Source organism: Megachile rotundata, chromosome 9 (genome assembly GCF_050947335.1).
Source record: "Megachile rotundata isolate GNS110a chromosome 9, iyMegRotu1, whole genome shotgun sequence".
NCBI lineage: Eukaryota > Metazoa > Arthropoda > Insecta > Hymenoptera > Megachilidae > Megachile > Megachile rotundata.
The window spans coordinates 12295929-12323428 of NC_134991.1; the positions used below are offsets into that span (position 1 = coordinate 12295929).

Below are 27500 nucleotides of genomic sequence, written 5' to 3' on the forward strand. Positions count from 1 at the left end.
TCATCGATTGATACGTCGATGCTGCACGCTAAATAGATGCGGGTCAGCTACGTGACATTCGTTTCCGTTTTGTTTTCGTAATCTGATGATTCTTATTTCTGAATACTGTTGGGCACGTTAACCTTTTTGAGGAAAGAACTGCCTTTGTGTTTTAGCTGGCTTTGTGTTCGGGTTGGAATTATTGGAGATATCACTATGAGTAATATAAAAGAGAAACATGTATGTGTCTATCATATGTGTGTGTGTGTTCCATTTACAGTCTCAACTATTTTTTAACAATTGCCTCGAAATGGAAATTAACAAATTTTTAACAGTTCCTAACAGATCCCGCGAAAATAGAGAAGGAGGTTAATCTATTCAGGGTCCAATTGAAGTTTCTAGTTCGAAACCGAAAAGTCTCATCCATCAATTAAGATAATAAAAAGGAAGCTCGTGTCTGAAAGACGCGCTCGTTAATCTCGTGTCTAAACTCATCGCAAGGTTTTATTTTTACGAAGGCCATGAAATATCGCAGGATCATTCAGGTACCAACTGCCTGTCCCTTAACGGAAGCTCTTGTAAAAAATAATTGTCGCTGATCATTCACGATGTCCGTTTCTTTTGCCGGTGTGTCTTGTACGTTAATGCGGTCTATCACTTACCAGGTACGCTGCTGATGAGTTAGGATCCTTGGACGTCAAGGATGGGCAACAATCCTTGACCGTTTCGTCGAAAGAGAAAAATTGGGGTGTGTCGATACACGACGGATGCAGGAAATTTATCTTTGCTAGCTGATATCATTTTTTGTACTTTAATGATTTATGGGATGTTTAAATTTTGTAGGATTTCAGTATTTTTATCTGACACACAGTGAAGTTATAATTCGTGAAGAAGTGTGTTCTCTATTTTCAAATCAAATTAAGTAATTTTGAAATTTTCAAGACATTTTGTACTTCAACTTTCAAATCTTTAAATATATAAAAGTGTCAGTTCTTGAATTCACTTTCTGAACAATTTAATTCCCAAAAATCAACAAGCAGCTAAATCTTTGAATTCTTAAATTTTCCTGATAATGAAGAACCATAAGTAGTAAATGAAATGATGAGGAACCATAAGTGTCCGCACCCTTGATTTTCCATCCCTAATAAATCCCTAAATTTTACTTTTATCGAACATAGAATTTTCCCTCGAACAGAAAGCATACCATGTTGGAGCATCTCGTAGCGTGTACGATTGTACAGAAGGAATTTAGCAAACGTTGGTAACAAGTCGTGGGAGCAGAGTGCTGTTGAAACAGCACCGGCTCGGCGAAGGTTAAATGATGTATAAAGTGCGTTAACCGACACCGCTCACCGTGCAACACACGCATCGCGTTTACGGTATAACGTAGGCGTGGCTGGTTTGATATCAACGATGGCCACCTTTCGACTGTAAATCAATCGATATCGCGCCAGCAGGAGGGGCTTTTCATGGGGTTTGCACGAGCCTGAAATACGGCTCGGGGGTGGAAGCATGCGCCAAATGCTGAATGAGAATCGACCCGCCCCGTACCTTTTATCCGGACAACGATCGCCTCGACCATCTTTCTCTCTCCGGTTTCCCCTCTGCTCTGCTTCTCTGTCGTCGATGTATTTCGATAAACATCTGCCTCGATTGATTTCCTTCCCCCGTGTTAATTAGCACGCGTCTAGTACCGCTTTCACGGCAACGATTGGTCCACCGCGTTAACGTTCGATCACCTTCTCTTCTTTCCACTCTCTTTCTCGCCATTTTATTCTACTTGGGGCACATACTTATACTATTTTCTGGGATGTGAATTTTTTTTGCTCAAATTTCTTTAGGCTGCTAGAAAAGATTTTTGGAAAATGGCAGAATTTAAGAATTTTTAACTTGAGACTCCTAGAGATGTAAAACTTGAAGCTCCTAGAGGTGTAAAACTAGCATCTTCTAAGTTTATGAATTCGACTATAATTTAATAATCTGACAAGCTTGTAATTTCTGTTTACGTATTTAAAAATGAAAAAATTTGAAGTCTTGGAACTAAAAGAGTTGTGTTGAATTAAAAGTGAGCTACCCCATCCCTCACAAATGTGTAAGGACGTAAAAGGCGAAGTCAAGTATGCAGGAAAAAATGGTATCTGCTTTACCCTGCAGTATTGCTAATTACCTGGATTCGGTCGGTACGGCGTAATTATTTAATCGGGCGTTTATCGCGACGACAGTGTCGGTGTCCTTAGGCGCAAGGATCTCCAATAGTGAATAAGGGAAGGATACGAAGATAAAAATAAATAGTGGTTCGTGATAGTGGGAATATTTAATTTCGATTTTTAAATAATTCTTACAATTTACGGAGTGCTCGATATCGAGCCTTCCTTATTAGCATAGGTAAATAAATAACTAAGTTACTTTTAAACAGTCTATCGAGACGACGTTCTCGCTAAAGTTGCGCTTTATTTACACGACGATTTATCTTTATATTCATATATATATACCTATACATAGGTTTCTATTTCTCTTCGTACATGTATAGGTTCTATTGCACATAGCAATTGATATCTTACATTTTTACAATAAATTAACGAAACAGAACTAGCATCTCATTCTTTCTCTCATTCTCTCTCTCACACGTTCTTGGTGAAGTTTCACTCTTTCTTTCTCTCTGTTCTGAATACTGGTTCCTTCAGAGAACGACTGATATTCGATTCTAACGATCGCAAGAAAACTGTACAAATGGCACTGTACAAAACCCATTTCGTCCTGACTCGAATTATCACGCTGTTATCGTGACGCACGATCGAAACGGTTCTTTCCTTCTTTTCCTCGTTTAAATACGAGATTATTCATCGCTAGGAACGCGCGTGCTAACAAACAAGTCTTTCCTCATAAACGACGCCGTGGAATGATAGTTATCGTGTTGCGATCGCCGCGTGCACGATCGCTATCATTCGCGTTTCGCGGCTCCGGTAACTCACGAGCTTTTCCACTTTTAAACAACTCTCTTCCGCCTGCGAATTTCTTCGATCCGGATAGAACGGGGAAGCTCTGTTACGACGTATCGTCGTTGAAAGTCCAATACTTTTACGGATATATATACCAGTCTTTCAATTTTTATTACGCGAGTGACTTCCGACGATTTTCAAATTTTACTACTTTGGAAATCGTTTGAGCAGAAGTGCAAATATCAAGGAACACGTTGACTGCTATTCACCTGTATACATAGTCTATCCATTAATCAAATGTTCGTTGTTAAGTCAGTCAGAAAGTTTGTCTACGTTATCACAAAGTTTGGTTTGCCTTCATTTTTATGGGTATGAAATATTAAATCAGTTATGAGTCAACTTCTTAACACCTGAAATCATACTTCATCATTGTAGTTGTGTACTGTATGTATTTAAATGAATATTTTAATGTTTAGATTCGAGTGGGAAATATAGAAGAATAATTTTATAAGAAAAAGTAAGATCTGGACACGAAGTGTCTCACTAAAAATATTCATTTGTTCAGCAATAAATGTGACTGATTTAAAATGTAATTCTTTTGTAAGAAAAAATAAGGTCTGGACTCAAAGTGTGTCTCACTAAAAATATTCATAACTTCAGCAATCAACATGACTGATTAAAAATATAATTCTTTCATAAGAAACATTAAGACCTGGACTCAAAGTGTGTCTCATCAAAAATATTAATTTTTTCAATAATGAATGTGGTCAATTAAAAATATATTCTTTTGTAAGAAAAAGTAAGGCCAGGACTCAAAGTGTGTCTCACTAAAAATATTAATATTTTCAATAATGAATGTGGTCGATTAAAAATGTATTCTTTTGTAAGAAACAATAAGACCTGGACTCAAAGTGTGTCTCACCAAAAATATTAATATTTTCAATAATGAATGTGGTCGATTAAAAATGTATTTTTTTGTAAGAAACAATAAGACCTGGACTCAAAGTGTGCCTCACTAAAAATATTAATATTTTCAATAATGAATGTGGTCGATTAAAAATGTATTCTTTTGTAAGAAACAATAAGACCTGCACTCAAAGTGTGTCTCATCAAAAATATTAATATTTTCAATAATGAATGTGGTCAATTAAAAATATATTCCTTTGTAAGAAAAAATAAGGTCTGGACTCAAAGTGTGTCTCACTAAAAGTATTCATATCTTCAGCAATCAACATGACTGACTACAAATATAATTCTTTTGTAAGAAAAAGTAAGGCCAGGACTCAAAGTGTGTCTCACTAAAAATATTAATATTTTCAATAATGAATGTGGTCAATTAAAAATGTATTCTTTTGTAAGAAACAATAAGACCTGGACTCAAAGTGTGTCTCATCAAAAATATTAATTTTTTCAATAATGAATGTGGTCAATTAAAAATATATTCCTTTGTAAGAAAAAATAAGGTCTGGACTCAAAGTGTGTTTCACTAAAAATGTTCATTTCTTCAGTAAAGAATGTGACCAACCAAAGACGTATTCTTTCATAAGAAAAAATAAGACCTGGACTAAAAATGTATCTCACCAAAACTCTTCACATCAGCAATCAACGTGACCGACAAAAAATTGTTCCTCTCAAAATGATCTTTCTATAAAAATGTCCCAGTCGAAAAGTTCCTCCCTCTATCCCGAAACCCCCAAAGAAAACGACTTCGTTACTGAATCGAAGGTGATCCCAGCGACTGTCATCATTTCGCTTGAAGTTCGGCCGCCTGTTCCTCTTCCTCCTTCGTCAATGGTACCGTCGAATGATTGTAAAGACCCTGCGCCATCAACTGAAGGGCGAGCGGGTTCTTCTGTCCGCTAGCTTTCTTGATTTTCGCCCTCTTGTTCTGGAACCAGATCTTGATCTGCGCCTCGTTCAGACCTAGATCCCTCGAGAGCTGTTGTCTTCTTCTTTCGGTTAAATATCGATTCTCGGCGAACTCTCGCTTCAACCTTGCTAGTTGTTCGCCGCTGAATGCTGTTCTGGGACGCTTTTCTTCGGGGGTGCCGGTGCTGCCTCGATTGTCGGACCTCTTCACCCTCCTCGTGCGGGGACCTGCAACACGGTGGGATCCTAACATTAGCTGCTATCTGCCAATGTGCTCGTTGAAGCCATTTGAACAGAAATTTAAATATATGAGTCTGTAGATTTGAACCTACCACTCTTGTTAAAATCTATGTCATTTCGTCTCGGTTTCATTTGGTGAGAAAATTAAAATCTTAAATTTGGAAGCTTTCTCAAATTTTCTGATATAACCTGTCATCATAACAGGTGTCTATTCACACAATTATCGTACAATCATACAATTTGCAACTTTGCGTTTAATTATTTGAGCAAAGAATTTCAAAGTCAGCAAACACCTGTAAAGAATTTTATGCCAGACAACAATAAAACGCAGAACGAACTTCCACTTGAGCCGACGTCTAAATTGTCGGTTCCCGAAGAAGATGCATAAAGCAAGGAAGATTAGGCTTACGTAACGGTTCATAATGTTTCGGAAGGCCGCGGGGGAGACATTGATTCAGCAAGTTTACGCGTCAATAAATCTGAGAAATTAACGAACCACCGGCATCGCGTACGCAGTGACAAACTTTACGACAACTTTTATTGTCTGGCCGGTCTTAACTGTCTTTTTTTTTGCTTCTACCGGCCACTCGGTGTAGATACGTTCTACGTTTCTCCATAACAAGGGAGCTGGGAGGAGTTTTCTCGCTTCGAACGAAATAAACGTCTCACCAGGACGAAGGATAGTTCATGGATCCTGCGTTTATCGCCGAGAGCTGATAGGAGTCCTTCAGACACCGATGCGCGGTCTTAGACTTAACCGTAAATCAAACGTCTTATTGTTGACTACTCGAGCTTCGAACGTGGGTGAAACTTGAACGGTAAAGAGATTATTAGCTGATTTTTTAGGAGATCAGAGAATTAACTTCCTGTATTACAAGATTTTGTGTATGGGAGAATGTAATCTTCGAAACATTGTGAAAGAGTTTTAAATAACTTGATAAATAAGGGATTTGGATGAAAATTAAACGTAAATTATTAAATTAAATTAAATTTAGAAGTGTCGTCTTGAATTGTAGAAGCATTTAAGCCTATAAAATCGGTATGTGTGGAATTACTGTATGTTCCGCTGCAGTGTGCATTCGCTACGCTCAAAATTATGCGTGGAATTGCAACTCGAATTGCAGGCGAATTGCAATGAGCTGCAGTTACATTTCAATACGTCGAATTGCAGTCAAATTGCAGTGAGCTGCAGTTACATTTTAATACGTCGAATTGCAACACGAATTGCGAGGTCCAACATGTTGCGTTGCAATGTGGCGAATTGCAACGTATCGCTACATGTTCAATTGCAATGCGAATTGCCGCACGTTGTATTGCGACACGCTAAATTGCAACGCGTCGAATTACAGCGTAGTGAATTGCAGTTGAATTGTTACGCAATGCACATTGAATCTGAACGAGTCGAATTATAAGGTGTTGAGTTGCGGTGCGTTGAATTATAACGCGTTGAATTGCAATGCGTCGAGTAGCGGTGTGTTGACTCACAACGCGTTGAATTGCAAGGAGTTGAAGTGCAGTGCGTCGAATTGCGATGAGTTGAATTATAACGCGTTGAATTGTGGTGCGCCGAATTGCAGTGCGTGGAATGACAACGCGTCGAATTGCAACGAGTTGAAATGCAACGCGTCGAAGTGCAATGAGTCGAATTATGACGCGTCGAATTGCAGTGTGTTGAGTTGCAGTGTGTGGAGCGACAGCGCGTCGAATTGCAAGGAGTTGAACTGCAACGCGTCGAAGTGCAGTGCGTGGAGTAATAACGCGTCGAATTGCAACGAGTTGAACTGCAACGCGTCGAAGTGCAGTGCGTGGAGTAACAACGCGTCGAATTGCAACGAGTTGAAATGCAACGCGTCGAAGTGCAATGAGTCGAATTATAACGCGTCGAATTGCAGTGCGTGGAGTCACAGCGCGTCGAATTGCAACGAGTTGAACTACAACGCGTCGAAGTGCAGTGCGTGGAGTAACAACGCGTCGAATTGCAACGAGTTGAAATGCAACGCGTCGAAGTGCAGTGCGTGGAGTAACAACGCGTCGAATTGCAACGAGTTGAAATGCAACGCGTCGAAGTGCAATGAGTCGAATTGCAGTGCGTTGAGTTGCACTGCTTGGAGTGACAGCGCGCCGAATTGCAATGAGTTGAAATATAATGCGTTGAATTACGGTGCGTCGAATTATAATGCGTAGAGTTTCAGTGCATTGAATTCTAACGCGTCGAATTGCAATGCATTGAACTGCAACGCGTTGCACTACACCGTACTAATTCACTATAAATTGAAAGTGCATCATATTGAATTGTAATGCCCCGAATAGCAAAGCATCAAACTATAACGCGAACTATAACACGATAATTAACACTATCCTAAATTTCACCTCATCGAATTGCATACCGAATCGAATACTAACACATCGACTTACACAAATTACAACATGCGGCATTTCAACTGTAATTGTACCCAGTACCAAATTGAACGACAGACGAAAAAGCATCGAATCAAATCGCATTAAATTGAATCGCGTCCAAATAGTCATTTACGACCGATTCGAATTTCAATGGTTTCGGTCGAAAATGAAACTCGACGATCCCGGATTTTCCCGTGGCGATCTCTCGTGCACGCTAATAATTCACCGGATAAACGCGATGCCGCGAGGGTCGTTCGCAACGCGGATGTAATTGCAAATAAATCAAATCGTAACGATCAACAACGGTGTTATCGGGCACACGGATCTGCCCGGCTGGATATTACGCGAAAACCTCGTGTCCGGCCAGTTAACACCGTCCTTCATCATACGCGGTTAAAACCTTTATTCGCTGACTTAACACTCGCGCCAACTCTGGACGCAAACCTCGCGAAATATGCTTGGTATTAGCCTTGCTTGATGCTCTTGGTGACTGTGCCACGATATACGAGTACTCGCCGAGCGTTTATTCCTTGCTGAGCTCTGAATGCTTGTCAAATAACTTCTTCGGGATTTGGCTGTTTGACAATTTGAGAACACGGGAATTTGGGTGTTTGACAATTTGGGAGGTTGAGGTGGAATTTGGAGAGGCGGTTTGGGACTTGGGTGGTTGATTTGGTGAGAGGAGAATTTGGGGTTTGAGAGTTTAGGGATTTGGGAGTTGGGGAGATGAGAATTGGGAAACTTGAGAAATTGGGGGTTTTGAGAGTTTGGGGGTTTGGGAGGTGGGGAGATGAGAATTGGGAAAATTGAAAAATTGGGGGTTTTGAGAGTTGGGGAGATGAGAATTGGGGGACTTGAGAAATTGGGGATGTGAGAATTTTCTTGTGTGAGAATTGGGAGATTAGAAGTTGGAGGGATGAGAATTAGAAAATTTGGAATTTGGGGGTTTGAGAGTTTAGGGATTTGGGAGTTGAGGAGATGAGAATTGGGAGAATTGAGAAATTGGGGGTTTTGAGAGTCTTGGGATTTGGGAGTTGGGGAGATGAGAATTGGGAAACTTGAGAAATTGGGGATGTGAGAATTTTCTTGTGTGAAAATTGGGAGATTAGAAGTTGAAGGGATGAGAATTAGGAAATTTGGGGGTTTGAGAGTTGGGGAGATGAGAATTGGGAGACTTGAGAAATTGGGGGTTTGGGAAATGGGGAGATGAAAATTGGTGGACTTGAGAAATTGGGGACGTGAGAATTTGGGGATTTGAGAATTCAGGACATTGAGAATTTATTTATATGAGAATTAGGAGATTTGGAAGTAGGGGGATGAGAATTTGGAGACTTGATAATTTGGGCACATCAGAATTTGAGGAACTGCAAATTTACTTCTATGAGAATTAGGAAATTTGGAAGTAGGGGGATGAGAATTTAGAGACTTGATTTGGGGACATGAGAAATTAGGAAATTGAGAATTTACTTGTATAAGAATTAAGATGTTTGGCAGTTGGGATATGAGAATTTGAGGACTTGTGAATTACCTCGCTTGAAAATTTGGAGAAGAATTTAGACACATGAAAATGTAATCACATTCAAACTTGATGATTTGTGAACTTGAGAAAGTAGCAGTTTTAAAACTTGTAAATCTAGGAATTTAATTTTGCTCCTATTGTCCCTCATTGTTCTCAATGTTTGAAGTTCGAAATTAAACAATTTGCAACATATCAACCTTGAAAACATACATTCTCCCTTAAAAAGAATTCCAATATAAAATCCTACAAACATCCTAATTACCCAAATGCTCGAAAAGAAGTAATTAATCTCCATAAAACAGAAAAGTATGTAGACGTAAAGCATCCCGAAGAAAACAACATAGCCCAGTAGTTTCTCGCGTTCAGAAATGAGTGAGGTAACGAACGGCCGGCAGTCTAATTACTTAAGCGAAGTAGTCTCGTTGTCGGTGGCAGGAAAGAGGCATTCAGAAACCCACTTCTCGACCCTTCCAGTTTCTCTCTTGTCGTTCCACGGCTTCCATTTAAGGAGCAACCCCTCTGTACGCGTCTCGAGGGTAAAACCAATAACGCTAAGACGCCCCTTCTCTCTCTCTCGACCAAGTACATCCCCGAAAGTACCAAGCATACCAAGGACTGTTCGGCCACGAACGAACACTAATTTCCTCTCAACCTATCCTTGAGTTAGACGTCAGACACTGGCTGGTTACGTTTGCTCTGTCCTTCATTCCTTGCAACCCTTGATTAATGTTCGCTCTAATGCGATTGTCAGCCTTCGTCACCTTTGCTGTTCACTTCACTGTCACTATGCTGCTTTAAATTATTGCTAATAATATTAGGATTAATAATATTAAGATTGGGATTAATAATATTAGGATTGGGTTTAATAGAATTAATGGACTGTTAAGATTACGTGGTGATGGATTTGGATTTGGATTTTGTGGTCCATTTAGGGTGAAACTTTTGGGAGATAAAATACTTTAGACTTTGATGACTCTATACATATATACTGGAGTAATATTTTATTCTTTAGAAATTTTATTTTGGTATGAGACATTGAAAGTGGAGAATTTTAGGACTTTGTAAAATTTAAGATTTTTGTAGGATCTTCGCTTTTGAGCACTTTGGTGATTTTAAACTTTGTGGTCATGCAATTTTATTACTTTAAGGTTTTACAATTTTTGAATTGGAGTTCTTTGAAATTTAGAAGTTAGGAATTTTGAAATTGTAAAAGTGAGGTTATAAAATTCTTTGAACCTTAAGACTTCGTAACTACATGAAGTACTATAAGACTTCAGAGGGTTTCCGACATTCTGAAAATGTCTTCTGAAATCGTGTGATTTTCAAACATAGAAGAAAACATAGATTTTCAAACATAGAACAAGACATAGATTTTCAAACATAGAAGAAAACATAGATTTTCAAACATAGAACAAGACATAGATTTTCAAACATAGAACAAAACATAGATTTTCAAACATAAAAAAATCAAACATAGGTAAGAAAGAACAACGAGAAAAATGTGAACGATGAAAGGTTGCTCCGTTAAAAATTCAATCGCCAAGTGGCACTCCAACACGGTTTCTTTCACCCTCGCGAAAGAACGTCTGTTCCGGTTTTGCAGAAACACGCTCCGAGCGGTTGCTATTTGTTTCTTGCGGAGAATTTAACAGTTGTAACTCGAGCGACGGAAAAACTCGTCGGATCGAGGACAATCGAACCGCTTCATCATTGTCCTGTCATCCCGGCGATACGCCAGAAAGCATTTTATCCCCGAAGGACGCGTTGTTTCCTACGAACCTACAGCTCTCTCTTCGAGCCTAGCAACAATAGGCTCCTCCTACCGATGTTCTCCTACCGATTCTTTTTTAAACGCGAGCCTAGAATTTGCGCAATGAATCGTAGAAATCGAACGATCGGTGTCTTTCAATTTCTCTGCTTGACTCGCGCGTCACGTTGCTTTTAATTGCGCCGATACCGTTCGCATGCCAGCCAACGACTTCTACTATGCTTAGAAATGGTTACAATCGTTCGATTGCCGAGGAATTCCGGTGAAAAAACGAACTGAGAGTTGCTTGGAACAATTGTACCACGATAAATTTGATGGATGTTGCATAATGTGGGAAATTGTGAAAAATCCTTGGCATTTCCTGCTATTAACGAGTAACTGGGATTTTCTGGGGTTGGGAGGTTGCGTAGTTGACCTCGCGTTATATGGTCACGGTGGATTGATATGCGATTTAATTGATATGTAGAACGTCGACGTGTGGTGTGTATTTCCATTCTTTAAGTTATCGTGTGTTATGTCACATGTGTTCGGAGATTTCTACGCGTTAGAATACCACGCGTTATATCACCTATGTTCCAGATTCCTACGCGAGAGAATTCCACGCGTCAAAATTAATACGCGTCAAAATTACCATGCGTCGAAGTTACAACGCGTCAAAGTTACAACGCGTCAAAATTACCACGCGTTAAGGTTACAACGCGTCAAAATTACCACGCGTCAAAGTTACAACGCGTCAAAATTACCACGCGTCAAAGTTACAATGCGTCAAAATTATCACGCGTCAAAATACCACGTGTTGAAATTAACACGCGTCAAAATTACTACGCGTCAAAGTTACCATGCGTCAAAGTTACCACGCGTCAAAATTACCACGCGTCAAAGTTACCACGCGTCAAAGTTACAACGCATCAAAATTACCACGCGTCAAAGTTACCATGCGTCAAAATTACCACGCGCCAAAATTACCACGCGTTATATCACCTATGCGCCAACTTTCTATGCGATGGAATACTTCGCGTTATATCACCTACGCTCCCTACTTCTACGCGCTGAAATACCACACGTCAAAATTACCACGCGTTATATCGCCTACGCGCCAACTTTCTACGCGCTGAAATACCTCGCGTTATATCACCTACGCTCCCGACTTCTACGCGCTGAAATACCACGTGTCAAAATTACCACGCGTTATATCACCTACGCGCCAACTTTCTACGCGCTGGAATACCTCGCGTTATATCACCTACGCTCCCGACTTCTACGCGCTGAAATACCACGTGTCAAAATTACCACGCGTTATATCACCTACGCGCCAACTTTCTACGCGCTGGAATACCTCGCGTTATATCACCTACGCTCCCGACTTCTACGCGCTGAAATACCACACGTCAAAATTACCACGCGTTATATCGCCTACGCGCCAACTTTCTACGCGCTGAAATACCTCGCGTTATATCACCTACGCTCCCGACTTCTACGCGCTGAAATACCACGTGTCAAAATTACCACGCGTTATATCACCTACGCGCCAACTTTCTACGTGCTGGAATACCTCGCGTTATATCACCTCCATCTTCAAATTTCCACGCATTAAAATTACCAAGCGTTGATATCGCCACGCGTCGCAATTACCACGCGTTAAATCGCCCACGCACTGCAATTACCACGCGTTAAATCGCCTACACGTTAGATCGCCAAGGATTAAAATAACCACTTGTTCAACCGCCCACGTGATGGAATTACCACGCTGTGAAGTTGCAACCCGTTAAATCGCCGACATGTTAGATCGCCTTGCGTGAAAATTACCACGCATTGAAATTGCTACGCGCTAAATCATCCACGCTTCAGATCGCTAGGCATTAGTTTGCTACACGTTAAAATTGCTATACGCTACATTGCCCTCCATTATATCACTATATGTTAATTCATGTTGTATTTTCACGCGTTAATTTGATGTGCGTTGTATTTTCACGCGTTAATTTGGTATTCATTGTATTTTCATTAACTCGATACTTGTATTTCTACGCTTGGATTCTTAAATATCATAGGAATTCTCACATTTCCATTTTCTCGAGGGAAACCGATCGTGTTACATAATTCACGTTTAGCTGCATTTCAAATATTTCTATTAGAATAAATGTTACTCTGTAAATAACGTCCGTTCTATTGCATACATTTCTGTCCTCAAAAGTCCTCTGAAAGAACCAAATACCTTCAATTATCTCAATGTCAACCGTCTGCTTCTGATTTTTCTTTCGAATCTCGAGAAGATATAGATGTACATACACACCGAGTAACGAGTAACTTCCCATTATTATCATAATCCTACCATCATTATCATGTATCGTGACCATAATTTCCCATCATTTTTATCTTACAATTCCCGCAATCTGTCCAGCTGATCACGTCATCACAAGATGACGGCAAGGATCATTGAAAAACTCCATTCTATTTGATTTTCCTTTTTCGTGACATTCGGTTTGCGTGACAGACACAGAAAATTGTCGGACGTGTTTGACAGTTCAGGAGACGTTGGATTGCCAAGGAGAGCATTTTCAATAGATTCTTTGAAGCGAGAATAAGAGGTATGTCGATATCGAGTCATAAATTTCCTGCAAAGCACCTGACACGAACGTTTAGAACTTACTCTCTTAAGATAAGCGTTCGAAATTATCGTATTTATACGGAATCCACTAAACAAACAGTAATTACCGGTGTAATTACCCGTTGAGTGACCGGAACATTATCGGCGAAAGATTAACTCGCACGGAGCGAGTACGATTATTATATACGGAGACTTGACATTATCCGTCATTATAGCATTACTTGACTCATTAAATAATTCTCTTAATAACAGTGATCGCAATTGTCACTTTCTCCTCGAGCCAGCTCGACATTCTCTTATTTGACAACCAATTTCGACGTAGTTCGACCAATTTATAATTTTCCAATTTAAAAAGTTGGATGTAAAATTGCAACTATATGTGTCTTAATTAAAAGAGTGAATCTTAATCGTTAAATGAGTGATTGAGATCATATTGACTTCCTAAATCTAGATCGATGTCACATATATAAATAAACAGATTGATAGACAGATACGTAGATTGATAGATAGATCAATGTCTGAAAGTATAGTTCTGATCTTGCTACTAACTCTAGCAAGAGTTCTATGAAACTCTGACCACCCTCTCAATAAGTGACCACCTCTCTAAACATTCTCGAGTCCCTCCAATTTTTCAATTTCAAACACAGTATCGCAACGTAGCATTCCGTGTACCTTTCCCGACAATTACCAGCGCGCGAACACGGCTTCGCAGCGAGTTACACGATCGATAGTCGCAAGCGATCGACGAAAGATCGACCGGTATCGTGCGAAGTAAGTCGTACGACTATGAATTGCGTCGTGCCGCGTACGTGCAACGATCCGGCCTGTTCTTAAAGCGCCACTAAAGTTGCGCGTCACGTTCCTTTTAATTACGTCTGCCAGCAAACATCGGCGAACGCGAAACGACCAGAGGAGCCGAGAGGGGTGCACCAGCTAAGAATTCATTAAGGATACCGGGGAACAAGCAACTGGAGCTGTCCGAGCGAACTGGGACAGGTGGTGGATCATACTCGAGAGAACCGCGATCTAAAACTCGAGTATTTTTGCTACCGGTCGCAGCTGTTTAAGAGGTTCGCTGTTTGCTCTGTCGGCGGAGCATTAGAAGGCTAATGTTAGAGAGTGGAGATTTTATTCGACATGAAGGCAAATAGCGGCTTTCGAATGGTAGTGGGTTGTTCAGAATTTGTGGCGATTGGATATAGGGGGGATATAGATATGAAGGTGATATAGAGGATGTATAGACACTTCACATATGACGATACCTGTTGTTACATATGGGTGGAGATTCTATAGTAACTCATTGCGTGACATTTCATGTGTGTAACGTATGAGGATTTCATGAGTGGAAAAATAATATATGACACGTACGTCGAAATGTAACGTATGAGGATTTCATGAGTGGAAAAATAACATATAACACGTATGTAGAAATATAACATATGAGGATTTCATGAGTGGAAAAATAACATATGATACGTGTATGGAAATGTAACGTATGAGGATTTCATGAGTGGAAAAATAATATATGACACGTATGTAGAAATGTGACGTATGAGGATTTCATGAGTGGAAAAATAACATATGACACGTATGTAGAAATATAACATATGAGGATTTCATGAGTGGAAAAATAACATATGATACGTGTATGGAAATGTAACGTATGAGGATTTCATGAGTGGAAAAATAATATATGATACGTGTATGGAAATGTAACGTATGAGGATTTCATGAGTGGAAAAATGATATATGACACGTATGTAGAAATATAAAGTATGAGGATTTCATGAGTGGAAAAATAACATATGACACGTATGTGGAAATGTAACGTATGAGGATTTCATGAGTGGAAAAATAACATATGACACGTATGTGGAAATGTAACGTATGAGGATTTCATGAGTGGAAAAATAACATATGACACGTATGTGGAAATGTAACGTATGAGGATTTCATGAGTGGAAAAATAACATATGACACGTGCATGGAAATGTAACATATGAGGATTTTATAAGTGAATGGAAATATAACGTATGAGGATTTGACACGTGTGGAAATGTAACGTATGCATGGTAAGTGGGATGATAATGTTATATGTAACGCGTGGAAATATATGTGACGATAGCTAACACGCAGGTATTTAATGTGCGGAAATTAAACGCATAATATGTGGAAATTAAACATGTGACGATATCTAACGCGTGGAGGTGTAATGCGGAGACATATGATGTTTTATGTGCAGAAATTCCACGCGAAACATAAAGTGTGACAATATCTTATGGCGCGATATGTGTCGCGTGAGAATAGAGCGTATAGTAATATCTGACATGTGGGAATCCAATGCGAGGAATTACTGCGCGTGACGATAGTCGTCGTGGAGATACAGCGCGTGAAGGTATAGCGCATGGCAATATCTAACATGTGAAAATCTAATGCGTGACAATCTAACGTATGTTGATACCTTGCGTAAAAAATGCAACATGTAACGATATCTAACGCGTAGATTCCATGCGTGAAAATACCTAACTCGAAAATATAGCGCGTGACGATATCTATCTTGAGGAATTTTAACGACTGCAAAATTAACAAAGACAATATACGCTACCAAATCAATATCACCACCGATGATCTTAATTGAATAATTAACATAGCTATTCCACGTCTCCAATATATCAAGTAGTACACATAAACCATACGATTGACCTATCAGCAACAAAAGGAAGATATCGATCGTTGCAAAATACGAACTCTCTAACAAAGATCTAGATTCAGAGACTCGTTATGTGTCATGTATTTCAGCGATACTAGAGCGTTCCCTTTCTTTCGATCACCGGATCAAAAGACGCGTTCTCATCGAAGCTACTCGAACGAAGGCAAGAGACATTGGCTCTTCTCGGATGGTTGCGCGATCGTTCGAGTGAAGACTCGATCGACTTGTCGTTTCCGTGAATCCGATCTATCCGGCTAGCTAAAGCTCGTTTTCTCGCTCTTGTGTAAGCGAGTAGAAACGATCCGAGTCGGAGACGACTCTCGAGTCTGGCGGCTGAGTTATGACTACGGCCATTACTCGGGGACAAACGAGGCTAAGCGTGTCGACACGGCCAACCAACCGGCCTTCCCGACTTCTCTTCGCGGTCATTCTCGAGAATCGAGAATTACGAGCGTGACTCCGAGGATCGAGGTATCGCTCGATATCTCGATTGACAGTTTCGAGTCGCGAATCGGTTCTCGTTATCGCCGACAACCATCGTCGGGGTTTCGGAGACGCGCGGATTTTGAATTTTCGCGCGTCACGCTCGCGCATGCGCAGTTTACGTTTTGACTCCTTTGAATATTCTGGCACGATTTGTTAAAAAGAAAGTATCGTCAAGTGAAACTATATATAAAGACTTGATTAGTAGACCTTTTAATGATTTATTACTTGATTTATAATATGAAACATTGTTTATATACAACTCATAGGCATAATATTAAAAAAAAGATAAAATTGCAAAATTAAAGAAATGAGTACCAAAGATTATTTACTATAAGTACAGTCATTTTTATCGAACTAAACTTGAAGCTAATATAATAAATTTACTATTTTACAACACAATTTATTATTAAAAAATCCTGTCTGAATTTTAATGAATAATCCTTAACAACATAATATGAAGACAATAAAATTCTACGTAAAGAGAATTGCAATGGATAATAGCACTAAAAAAATCACGTACACAATTGATCCAAATTATCCGTCGTTCAATCAAGGAGGTAATTAGTCCATCGTAATTATTGCAAATGGTCGAGTTTTGCGCAAGTGTTCGCGGAAACGAACGGGAAACGCAGTCACCTAACGAGTGAAATGTCATTCGAGGAATAAAGACTTCTTCGTTGCCATTCAAGGGTTTCCGTTCTCTTTTTACCGACCGTTCAGAATGTCGTCGGAAAACGTACATAAAAACGCAACTTCGCGGTAAAGGTCACGCTGAAATTTTTGAGAATTCATCATCGAAATTAAGCTTTACTTTGTACAATTTCGAAACCTTCAAATTAGACAAAAATAGTAAATGTTAATATTGCAAACTGTTGTCGAACGCTCTAATTATTGATCACAATATTCTTTATCAAATTGTGGTATAAAAAATCTGTCAATACTGAAACGCCCTGTAGATAAATTAGTTCAGTAAAAATTCTGAAAATGTACCTGCAAACGAGACGAAAAGACACAGAAATTTTCAATGAAACAATAAAGTTAAACACTCTAATAAAGTATGATAATGGCTTCGAAAAAGCTCACGTTCTCCTCAGCCGTTTTCGTCATTAGTGTCGCCCTAGCTCTCGAGCGTAAGGCCTTCTAACTGTCGTGGCTCGTTACTTACTTCGTCCTGAGAACAAAAAAAGAAAAAACACACCGGTTAAAAAAGCATGATCGTTGACAAGCATTTCATTAATAATAATCAATTATCCGTTCTCGCGTGCGACGGAAAAAAAGAACGTTACTCTTATCGCGGCCACCCTATCATCCCCAACGTCAATTAACGCGCAACGACGATTATGATTTACGGTTTCGCTTCGTTCGCCTCCGTTCCAGTTCCCATGGGTTGCGTACCCGCGCAACGGAAACGGAGAAATTTCCATTCGAATTCCGAAACCAAGTACCAACTTGAATCGCAAGTACCAATAATCTTCCAAGGTAGACAAGCTACGTAAATTGTGTTTCGTGCCTGGCAAAAAAGAGGATACCTTGTAGCGAAAACGAGGTATTCCTGGTATGCGAGTACTCCATCGAAATTCCCGAGGAAAAAGGCGTATGGGCTCAACAATCAATGGCGTAACTAGAATTTTTCTTTGGGGAGTTTAACTTTGTTAATTTGGGGAATTTATGATTTTTTTTTAGGGGAGGTGTAGGGGTGGAATTTGGGAATTTGGGAGGTGAGGGGTTTGGGAAGGTGAGGATGGGGTGTGTGAATATTTGGAGGTTTGAGAATGGGGGGTTGAGAATTTGGAGGTTTGAGAATGGGGGGTTGAGAATTTGGGGATTTGAGAATTCTGGGGGTTGAAGGATTTGGAAATTGTAGAATTCAGGATTTGAGGATTTGGGGATTTGAGGAGTTGGGAATTTGAGAATTTGGGGATTTGAGAATTTGGGGATTTGAGAATTTGGGGGTTTGAGGATTTGGGGATTTGAGGAGTTGGGAATTTGAGGAGTTGGGAATTTGAGAAATTGGGGGTTTGAGGATTTGGGGATTTGAGGATTCGGGAATTTGAGAAGCTGGGAATTTGAGAATTTGGGGATTTGAGGAGTTGCGAAATTGAGGAGTTGGGGATTGGAGGAGTTGGGGATTTGAGAAGTTGGGAATTTGAAAATCTGGGGATTTGAGAATTTGGGGATTTGAGAATTTGGGGATTTGAGGATTTGGGAATTTGAAGAGTTGGGAATTTGAGAATTTGGGGGTTTGAGGATTTGGGGATTTGAGGATTCGGGAATTTGAGAAGTTGGGAATTTGAGAATTTGGGGATTTGAGGATTTGGGGATTTGAGGAGTTGGGAATTTGAGGATTTGGGGATTTGAAGAGTTGGGAATTTGAGGAGTTGGGAATTTGAGGAGTTGGAAATTTGAGAATCTGGGGATTTGAGGATTTGGAAATTAGAGAATTTGGGGGTTTGAGGAGTTGGGGATTTGAGAAATTTGGGGTTGAAGAGTTTGGAAATTTAGAATTTTGGGATTTGAGAATTTCGGAATTTAAGAATTCGGAATTTGAGAAGTTAGAAATTTTAAAATTCGGGATTTAAGGATTTCAGGATCTGATAATTCAGAATTAGAGAATTTGGGAACTCGAGAATTTGCTTTAACCCCTTGCCATACAATTTATAGTTGGACCTAAATTCTAAGTTGAAGAGTATTAAAAATTTTAGTAAGATTTATGTTTGTGTCGTGAGTGCGTCACGAGTGCATCATGAGTGCATCGCGAGTGCGTCACGAGTGCGACAGGAGCGCGTCACGAAGTACAACAGGGGGCTATTTTGTATCTATTTTTAATCTAAAAATTCTGAAAGTTTAACAATTTGAAAATCATAATACATCAATCCTACAATATCCATTTATAGATCCAAAAACTCAAATTTGAAAATATCTAAATTTCTCTTAATCATACCACAAATCTCCATATATTTTAGGGGTACCTAATCCCTACGCCAATGACAAGAACAATAACGCACCGAAGCGAATCGAGAGACCGTGGGACGAAGAGAGCACTCGCGCTTTGTTGATCCATTCCATTCGATCTTAAACGTTCTCCCGATTACCAGTGGCCGTTCACATTTTTCCAGGCCACTCGTTAAGGTGTCTCCCGAACCCATGGAATCGTACGAAAAGTAGCCATGGTCTGTAGCCGTAGCCATAACCATAAATAATGACCATTGATTGGTCGCTCGTCGATCGTTACCCGCGAGTACGTGACTGCGTTTACGTTTCCACGGATCGTTAGCTCGTTTCCATTAAGGCGCGGTTTTCCCTGTCTTTCTCGCATGATCTTTCTCTTTCTGTTTATCTTTCTTCTTGTACAGTTTGTTTCATTCGTATCTGTATATCGACAGAGTTGCTAACGATTGCTTTGATGAAATGTGGTTCTTGTTAATGAAACGAGCCTCTTTTTGCATACGACATTATATCTCATAATTGTACGTTGTTGTCTTGTGTATCGTGGTATTAAAGGAATAAGCAAATTGGTAAATTGGAGATTGATTTCTATCTATTAGGCTTAGCTTTTGAAATCCTACTGGGGTTAGGACATTTGTATGTAGATGTATTAATGGGTATGCATTTTAGACTTTAGGAAGCTTATTTTCTTATTAACATACTCTATATTCTTTCAGTTTGTAGAGGGCATTATAAACGAAATGAGTAATTTCACTTAAATCCATTGTTATTAACAGAACCTTATTAACAGAAAGCTATTACCTGAATATTATAGTCATTAAGGGTTGAATAGGCTGTTAAGGTTAATCTAAGGTTCTAAGGTAAGGTTATTTAATTTTATGACAGTTATCCTAATGATGCTAATCCTTCTAATTCTATTAAATTGCTTCTGTCATAAAAATGATCTTACTTGAAAGCTTCAGTGACGTGCTAATAAAAATTATTCACTGTAACATTGAATTTCAATGTTACCATTTTCTGATCACATTCGTCCATTTTGTAACAGAGCAGAAAGCTCAAGCTTCAGGTTCCTATCTGTACCGCTAATGAATAATTATTTCAATAACGATAATATAAACGTTTGAACATTCACTTTGATGTAACGGATCATTGCCGTATTCCGGCAGCTGTGATCATTTCGCACGCGAAGCAATAAAATCCATCCCGAAGCGAGGTCGCAGAACGATCGAGAGGTAGCTTAATTATATAGCCGCAATCGTAGCCTGCCAATTTGGTCGCGAACGATTCGTCGGCGCGGAAATAACGATTCCAATCGTGCAAACGATTTCGCTCTTTAACGTGGGCAGATGTCCGGCGACGTGGCGCGCGTTCGCGAATAATGAGAAATGGAAATTCGCAAATAATATATTGCTCGAAAGGACGATTAATGACTTCATTTCTCGCTCCCTGCACGGAGCCGGTTTGTAGCTCGCTTAGGACAACCCTCTCTTCCTTTATTACTCGCAGCTTCCAGCGTGCGGAGATGCAGTCATGGCGATCGAACGTTTCGACAAATTTTGTACCTTGCCGCTCGAATTTTTCAGATGTGGAAGACGTTCTGTTAAGATTCGAACTGATTTATGCAAAAAAATTCGGGCTGATTTAACTGCATGGTTAATGGACGCTCTTGCAAGATAAGATGAATCATTCACAGGTATGCATCGATGGGTTGGAAGTTTTAGGTTAGTTTGCACTATGACTTGTCGGGTGCGTCAGCACTACAGTACATCAATACATTGTCAACAGACATTGACAGTTCTGTAATATTGGTTTTGTGCTATTAGTCACATGTAATTGATATAGAACTTTATAATGAACGTAGGCTAACTTTGAACTTGCACTATGACTTATCAGGTGCGTCAGCACTACAGTACATCAGTACATTGCCTCTATACATCAATACATTCTCAACAGACATTGACAATTCTGTAATATTGGTTTTGTGTTACTAGTCACATATAATTGATATAGAACTTTATAATGAATGTAGGCTAACTTTGAACTTGCACTATGACTTGTCAGGTGCGTCAGCACTACAGTACATCAGTACATTGCCTCTATACATCAATACATTGTCAACAGACATTGACAATTCTGTAATATTGGTTTTGTGCTACTAGTCACATATAATTGATATAGAACTTTATAATAAATGTAGGCCAACTTTGAACTTGCACCATGATTTGTCAGGTGCGTCAGCCTGACGCACTACCTAATCCCACTATTAAAACAGTCAAAGAAAGTAGAGATATTATGTGAATTTGTTGTCCATCATCCACTATGCAATTAGATCTGAACCCCAAATTGTACCAAATACAATTGATCACAAAGTACTTCATGAGCTGTACTGGTTTCTTACAACCGAAATAGCTTCCCTAAAAATGTAATCGCCCTTTACGTCACGATACCACTTCCATCTGACTTCCTAATGATCTCCCAGTAACAAAGATTCGAAAGTTTCGCTATAATTTGAAAGTGGAAGTTTCGTTATAATAGAGGTCCCGAGTACAGAGGTAAATCAGTATCCTCTAGCGAATCTGAATGGTTGTTTCAACACCGCTCATTACGACGGTGCACACCATGAATCGTTAGGTTAATAAACGAGCGCGAACGATCAGGCTTATCACCGTTTGTCGTCTTTGGAACACGGGTCGCGGTTTGCTGTAGCGTTAAAAATAGATGGTATCATTGGAATTGATTGGGCCCGTGGTCGTGCATTCAGATCGTTGATCTTTCGTCGCCAGCCACGATATTCATCGTTCCCGCGGTGAGATAACAAAGATACGCGATAAACGAGACGACCGGGTATGCACCTATGGCGAAACGTAACTCACCGAGTACCGTACCCGATGTTACATATTGTTTCGATACGGACGCGGCTTGTAACCGCGTCGCGGTCGCGGTTGTTATTAATTATTACATTAAATTGTGCCGGTTATCGGGCAGATCATCGATCGAGGTAGTATCGATCTCGTTCAACCTTATCCGAACGTATGATCTCGGCACTCGAAGATGGTGGATAAAGGAACTCGTGTTCCTAACGCGAGGTCGTCGTTACGTCTTGGGGAACAGGTAAAATATTGCCGTTCGTGCCTCGTTTCTTGTACGGCGATTGCTGAGGCATTTAGGGGCTTAATTTACGAAATTTCAGGATGGGATTTTGGGATTTGAGGAGGTGGGGATTTGGGATTTTGGGATTTGAGGATTTGGGGATTTAGAAATTTTGGAACTTGGGAATTTGGGAGAGTGGGAATTTGGAAGATTGGGAGATTGGGAATTTGGGAGAGTAGGATTTGGGAGAGTGGGAATTTAGGAGAGTGGGATTTGGGAGAATGGGGATTTGGTAGAATGGGAATTTGGGAGAATGGGGATTTGGTAGAATGGGAATTTGGGAGGTTAGGAATTTGGGAGAGTGGGAATTTGGGAGATTGGGAATTTGGGAGGTTAGGAATTTGGGAGAGTGGGAATTTGGGAGGTTAGGAATTTGGGAGAGTGGGATTTGGGAGAATGGGAATTTGGGAGAGTGGGATTTGGGAGAATGGGAATTTGGGAGAGTGGGAATTTGGGAGAGTGGGAATTTGGGAGAGTGGGAATTTGGGAGATTGGGAATTGGGAGGATTGGAAATTTGGGAGAGTGGGGATTTGGGATTTTGGGATTTGAGGAGTTGGGGATTTAGAAATTTTGGAACTTGAGAATTTGAAGATTGGAGGATTTGGGGGTTTGAGAATTTCAGAATTTTGGATTTTGGAATTTGAGGAGTTGGGAATTTGAGGAGTTGGGGATTTGGGAATTCGGATTCTTGAGAATTTAGGGACTTGAGAATTCAGGAATTTAGGAAATTGGAAACTTGAGAATTTAGGAATTTATGGAGGTTGAGGACTTGAGAATTTCAGGGCTTGAGAATCCGGGAATTTAGGGAGTTGGGGGCTTGAGAAATTAGAAATTTGGGATCTTGGGGATGTGAGAATCTGAAAGCTTGAAAAATTAGGGGTTTAACAATGTACGATCTTGAGAATTTGAGGATTTAGGTAGTTGGGGATTTAAGACTTTGGGAATTTGGAGATTTGAGAATTTAGCAACTCCAAGCTTTGTGGGTTTGGAAATTTGGGAATATGAGAATTTCTGAATTTCAGAGTTGTACATTTCTAAACTTGTAATATTGGGGATTTACTTATTTGAAGACCTGACAATTTGTTAACTTACTAAAATAAAAATTTGAGCATCTAAAAGCTAGAACTTATAAAAATCCAACAACCTATTCACTAAAATATAAATATACAAGAATTCATAAATTTGCAAGTTTGCTCAGAACCACAAAAAGTGCACATAACTTATCATGACTCCAAATAACAGTTTCCGACTTGAAGAATGGTTATTGTTTAACACGATCAATCCCATAATCCACGTCCATGAATCACAGGTTTTTCAACAATAACTCATAATGCGTACCCGATGGTTGGTTTATCTATCCAGATATTAATAACCATCATCGATTGCGATTACCGTTCACCATGAACGATGAATAGCTGTCTATTCAATGTCGAACGATAGCTGTTCCCACGACAGCGTAAACGTTTTCAACAATCTCAAACTTTAAGGCCGATATTCACCGATGAAAACATCGATTCAGCGACAAACTGGATTCTGAAAGTTTCGTAATCTCGACACGTGTCTAATGTTCCCAATTAAGAAACACGATTAGATTTTCGAAACGGTTCGAATTGATTGCGATTTGACACGGTCAAGAATACAAAGATAATTTAATTGCATGACGTTAAAAGAGCTGAAAGTGTCTCCAGGTGACAAAAAGTATATTTCTGATGAAAACAATTTTTTATTGTGATGTTGATATATTTGAAAGGTATGTAAAAACTGGCTTTTTATAAAAAATATGAAGAATTGTAATAATAGTTCTGTTCACATTCATTAATGGTCAAAAAACCATTAACAATTGTCATAAATAAACTTCATAACTTCCTTCATAAACAATTATTAATTTTTTTAAAAGAGCCATTTACTTTTTTATCCTAATAATAGTCCCTAATGATAAATTCATTGATATGTTTATTTCAAATAGTTGTCCGCAATAAACCACCATTTCTTATGATAATCACCGCTCACGGAATGGCGCCGTCCGCCATAAATCGAAATAAGAATCAAATTCCGCCGTTCGACGTTAATCGCGTACAAATCAATTAAACCGCCATGCTACTCGTCATTCGTTCGAACGTAACTTCGCATCCGTGACATTTACACGTGTCGTTCGACCATTCAAGTCCGTTTACAATTACAAATTACTAGCTGGTAGGCGTCGCCTCTTCCCTATCTGTGAATCCATGTTTCTTCGCACGTGCTATATCACGCGGAAGAAACTGTAATATCATAATGGTAGCTACTTTTCAACTCGTAGAAATAGAAGTGTAAGACAAGTCGTAACTGCTCCATCAATTGAGACATTCGAGCTGTCTTTGCAATAGTAATATTAGAAAATGACCATCGCGAGGGGACTTCAAAGAATGGTTTGGAACGTCGCCATTTGGACGTCACTTCTGAGGAGATGAATCTGTCGATAATTGGGATATGACTCAATCAATGGGCTTCTAATTTTGGTGGATGGTTTAGGTTTGAATGATATTTTTAATTGTTTTTTAGGTGCAGTAGAATTGTAGATATGTGTGTCGTTGGTTTAGGTACGTGTGTGGATGATACAATGGGGGGAAATTTAATATAGGAAATTATAAGGCAGGACGATATTTGACTGGTGAAGATTCAGAATGTACAGATGGAAGTACAAATGTATGTGTGAAAATTCGACATATGAGAAATACATTGAAATACGTCTGACATGTGGAAATGCAATACATGGAGATATAGCACATGGAAATATCTAACGCAGGGAAATATAGTGCGTGACGATATCTAACGCGTGGGAACACTGAGTGACTATATCTATCATGTGAAGGTTCAGTCATTAGAAATACAACACGTGAGGATATAAACATGTGAAAATATAGAATGTGGTAGTATTTGACGTGTAATAATTTACTGTTTGAGTATACTGCATGTAGCAATATCTGACGCGGGAAATACAACGCGGGGAAATACAGCGCTTGACGATATCTAGCTCATCGAATCCCAAAATTCCAAACCTTAAGGTTCTCAAGGTAAACACCTATGTCTCCATATTCTAGGACCACCAAATCATTAAATTGAAAAATTCCTACATCTCCAAATTTCTAAAATTCCCTAGATATTCCTAAACCCTCATATTCATACATTTCCAAATCCCTAGGTTCTCAAACACCTATACCTCCATATTCCAAGACCTCCAAATCATTAAACTGACAAATTCTTGTATCTCCAAATTTCTGAAATCCCCTAGATATTCCTAAATCCTTATATTCATAGATCTCCAAATCCCTAGGTTCTCAAACACCTATGTCTCCATATTCTAGGACCATCAAATCACTAAATTGAAAAATCCCTACATCTCCAAATTTCTGAAATCCCCTAGATATACCCCAATCCTCATATTCATAGATTTCCAAATCCCTAAGTTCTCAAACACCTATGTCTCCATATTCTAAGACCTCCAAATCACTAAATTGAAAAATTCCTACATCTCCAAATTTCTGAAATCCCCTAGATATACCCCAATCCTCATATTCATAGATCCCCAAATCCCAAGGTCCTCAAATACCTATCTCCACACTACAAGACCGTCGAATCACAAAATACTTAAATTTGAAGACCATCAAATCATAAAATCTCCATATTGCAAAACCTCCTAATCACAAAATCCCTAAATATCCATTAAACCATAACCTACACGTTGAAAGAATTATAAGTTCTTCGGTGAAATGTGAAAATAGAAGAGGAGAAACGTCGATCGAGTATTACTATCACGGTTTTATTTGATTGTAAGTCATTTGTAAGGAGAGAGTAGAAGCATCGTACAGTTCTACTTCAACTGGAGTGCAACCAGTTACCTTTTTCTCGCCCTGTTTCCTGACGACTCTTTTCCCAGCCCTCGTAAGCGGAATCGTTTGAATGGATCTCTTAATAAGCGCAAAAAAGGCAGTGGCGGTCTTTTATGTCAATTTGTTCGTGCGTTTTCTCACTTACCGTAGCAGGACCGTTCGCGGGAACGTTATCGCGGGAAATGGCCGTAAGAACGGCAAATTGTTCCAGCTAGGAAAAACGCTTTTCGCGATACGCCTTTCCAGGTGCCCGTTTTTTCGCTCGTTCGACTCGCGAGAATCGTTTGTTGTTCCAACGAAACTTCTATATTTATCCATCGGTAAAACGAAAGCCTCGTATTTGTTTCCATTCCCGTGTTCACCTCGTCCCCTCTTCGTTTCATTCCAGTTTTCTTTTTGCCGTCGTCCTCGTTCAACTCCTCGGGATTTTCAGTCGCGAATGTACCAACGCAAGCTCGCTCGCTAATTCGTCTCGGTCTCGGCTTCTGTACACAAGCACCAGAAGTGGTTTACTTTGCCACGGGATCGACTTCCTTGCCACACGCTTCGTCTGCTTGATGGAAAGAAGGAAAACGAGGGGTACAAGAGCTGCCAGCGGAAGAGCTGGTGGTATTTTTGAAATTGTCACGCAATCTTCACTCGCTTCGCATTTTGATCGATCTTTTCTTACTTTGCCTAAGTCACATTACTTTTTAGTAACGTCACATTACTTTTAGTAAACACGAAGGAATGTTCAAATTATTAATTTGCAGACTGAAGTATCGAAACGTGTCAAATATATCAAGATTAGACTAATAATCTAAAATAGCAAATTGGGGCGTGCTAGACACGTCTGCATCCACTATGCCGTCTACCGAAAACCACCTATTAATAACCCTCCTTTATAATTAAAATCCATGTATTTAGATTGGCGAACGTCAATCTGTCGAAGATGTCCGATCGATAGATCTAACAGTCTTTTCTATATTTCAGCCTGCAAGTCGTTTTCGTCGAATCTCGCGAATATAACATAAGCGTTT

At 39.5% G+C, this 27500-nt stretch overlaps 1 protein-coding gene across 2 annotated transcripts in view; it reads right to left on the bottom strand.

Moving 5' to 3' along the window:
• Positions 1-2274: 2274 nt before the first annotated feature.
• The window catches only part of LOC100875304 (uncharacterized), a 96517-nt gene continuing 71291 nt past the window's right edge, over positions 2275-27500 (bottom strand). The window contains exons 2-3 of one of the 2 annotated variants that reach the window (XR_013039285.1): positions 17599-17686; positions 4884-5015 (exon numbers count right to left, since the gene is read on the bottom strand). Coding sequence is in view for 1 of the 2 variants with exons in the window: in XM_076535253.1 (XP_076391368.1) it covers positions 4663-5015 (353 nt within the window). In the remaining variant the exon portion in view is untranslated. Of the gene's footprint in view, positions 5016-17598; positions 17687-27500 lie in introns of both variants that reach the window. The other variant, XM_076535253.1, reaches the window with a different exon arrangement.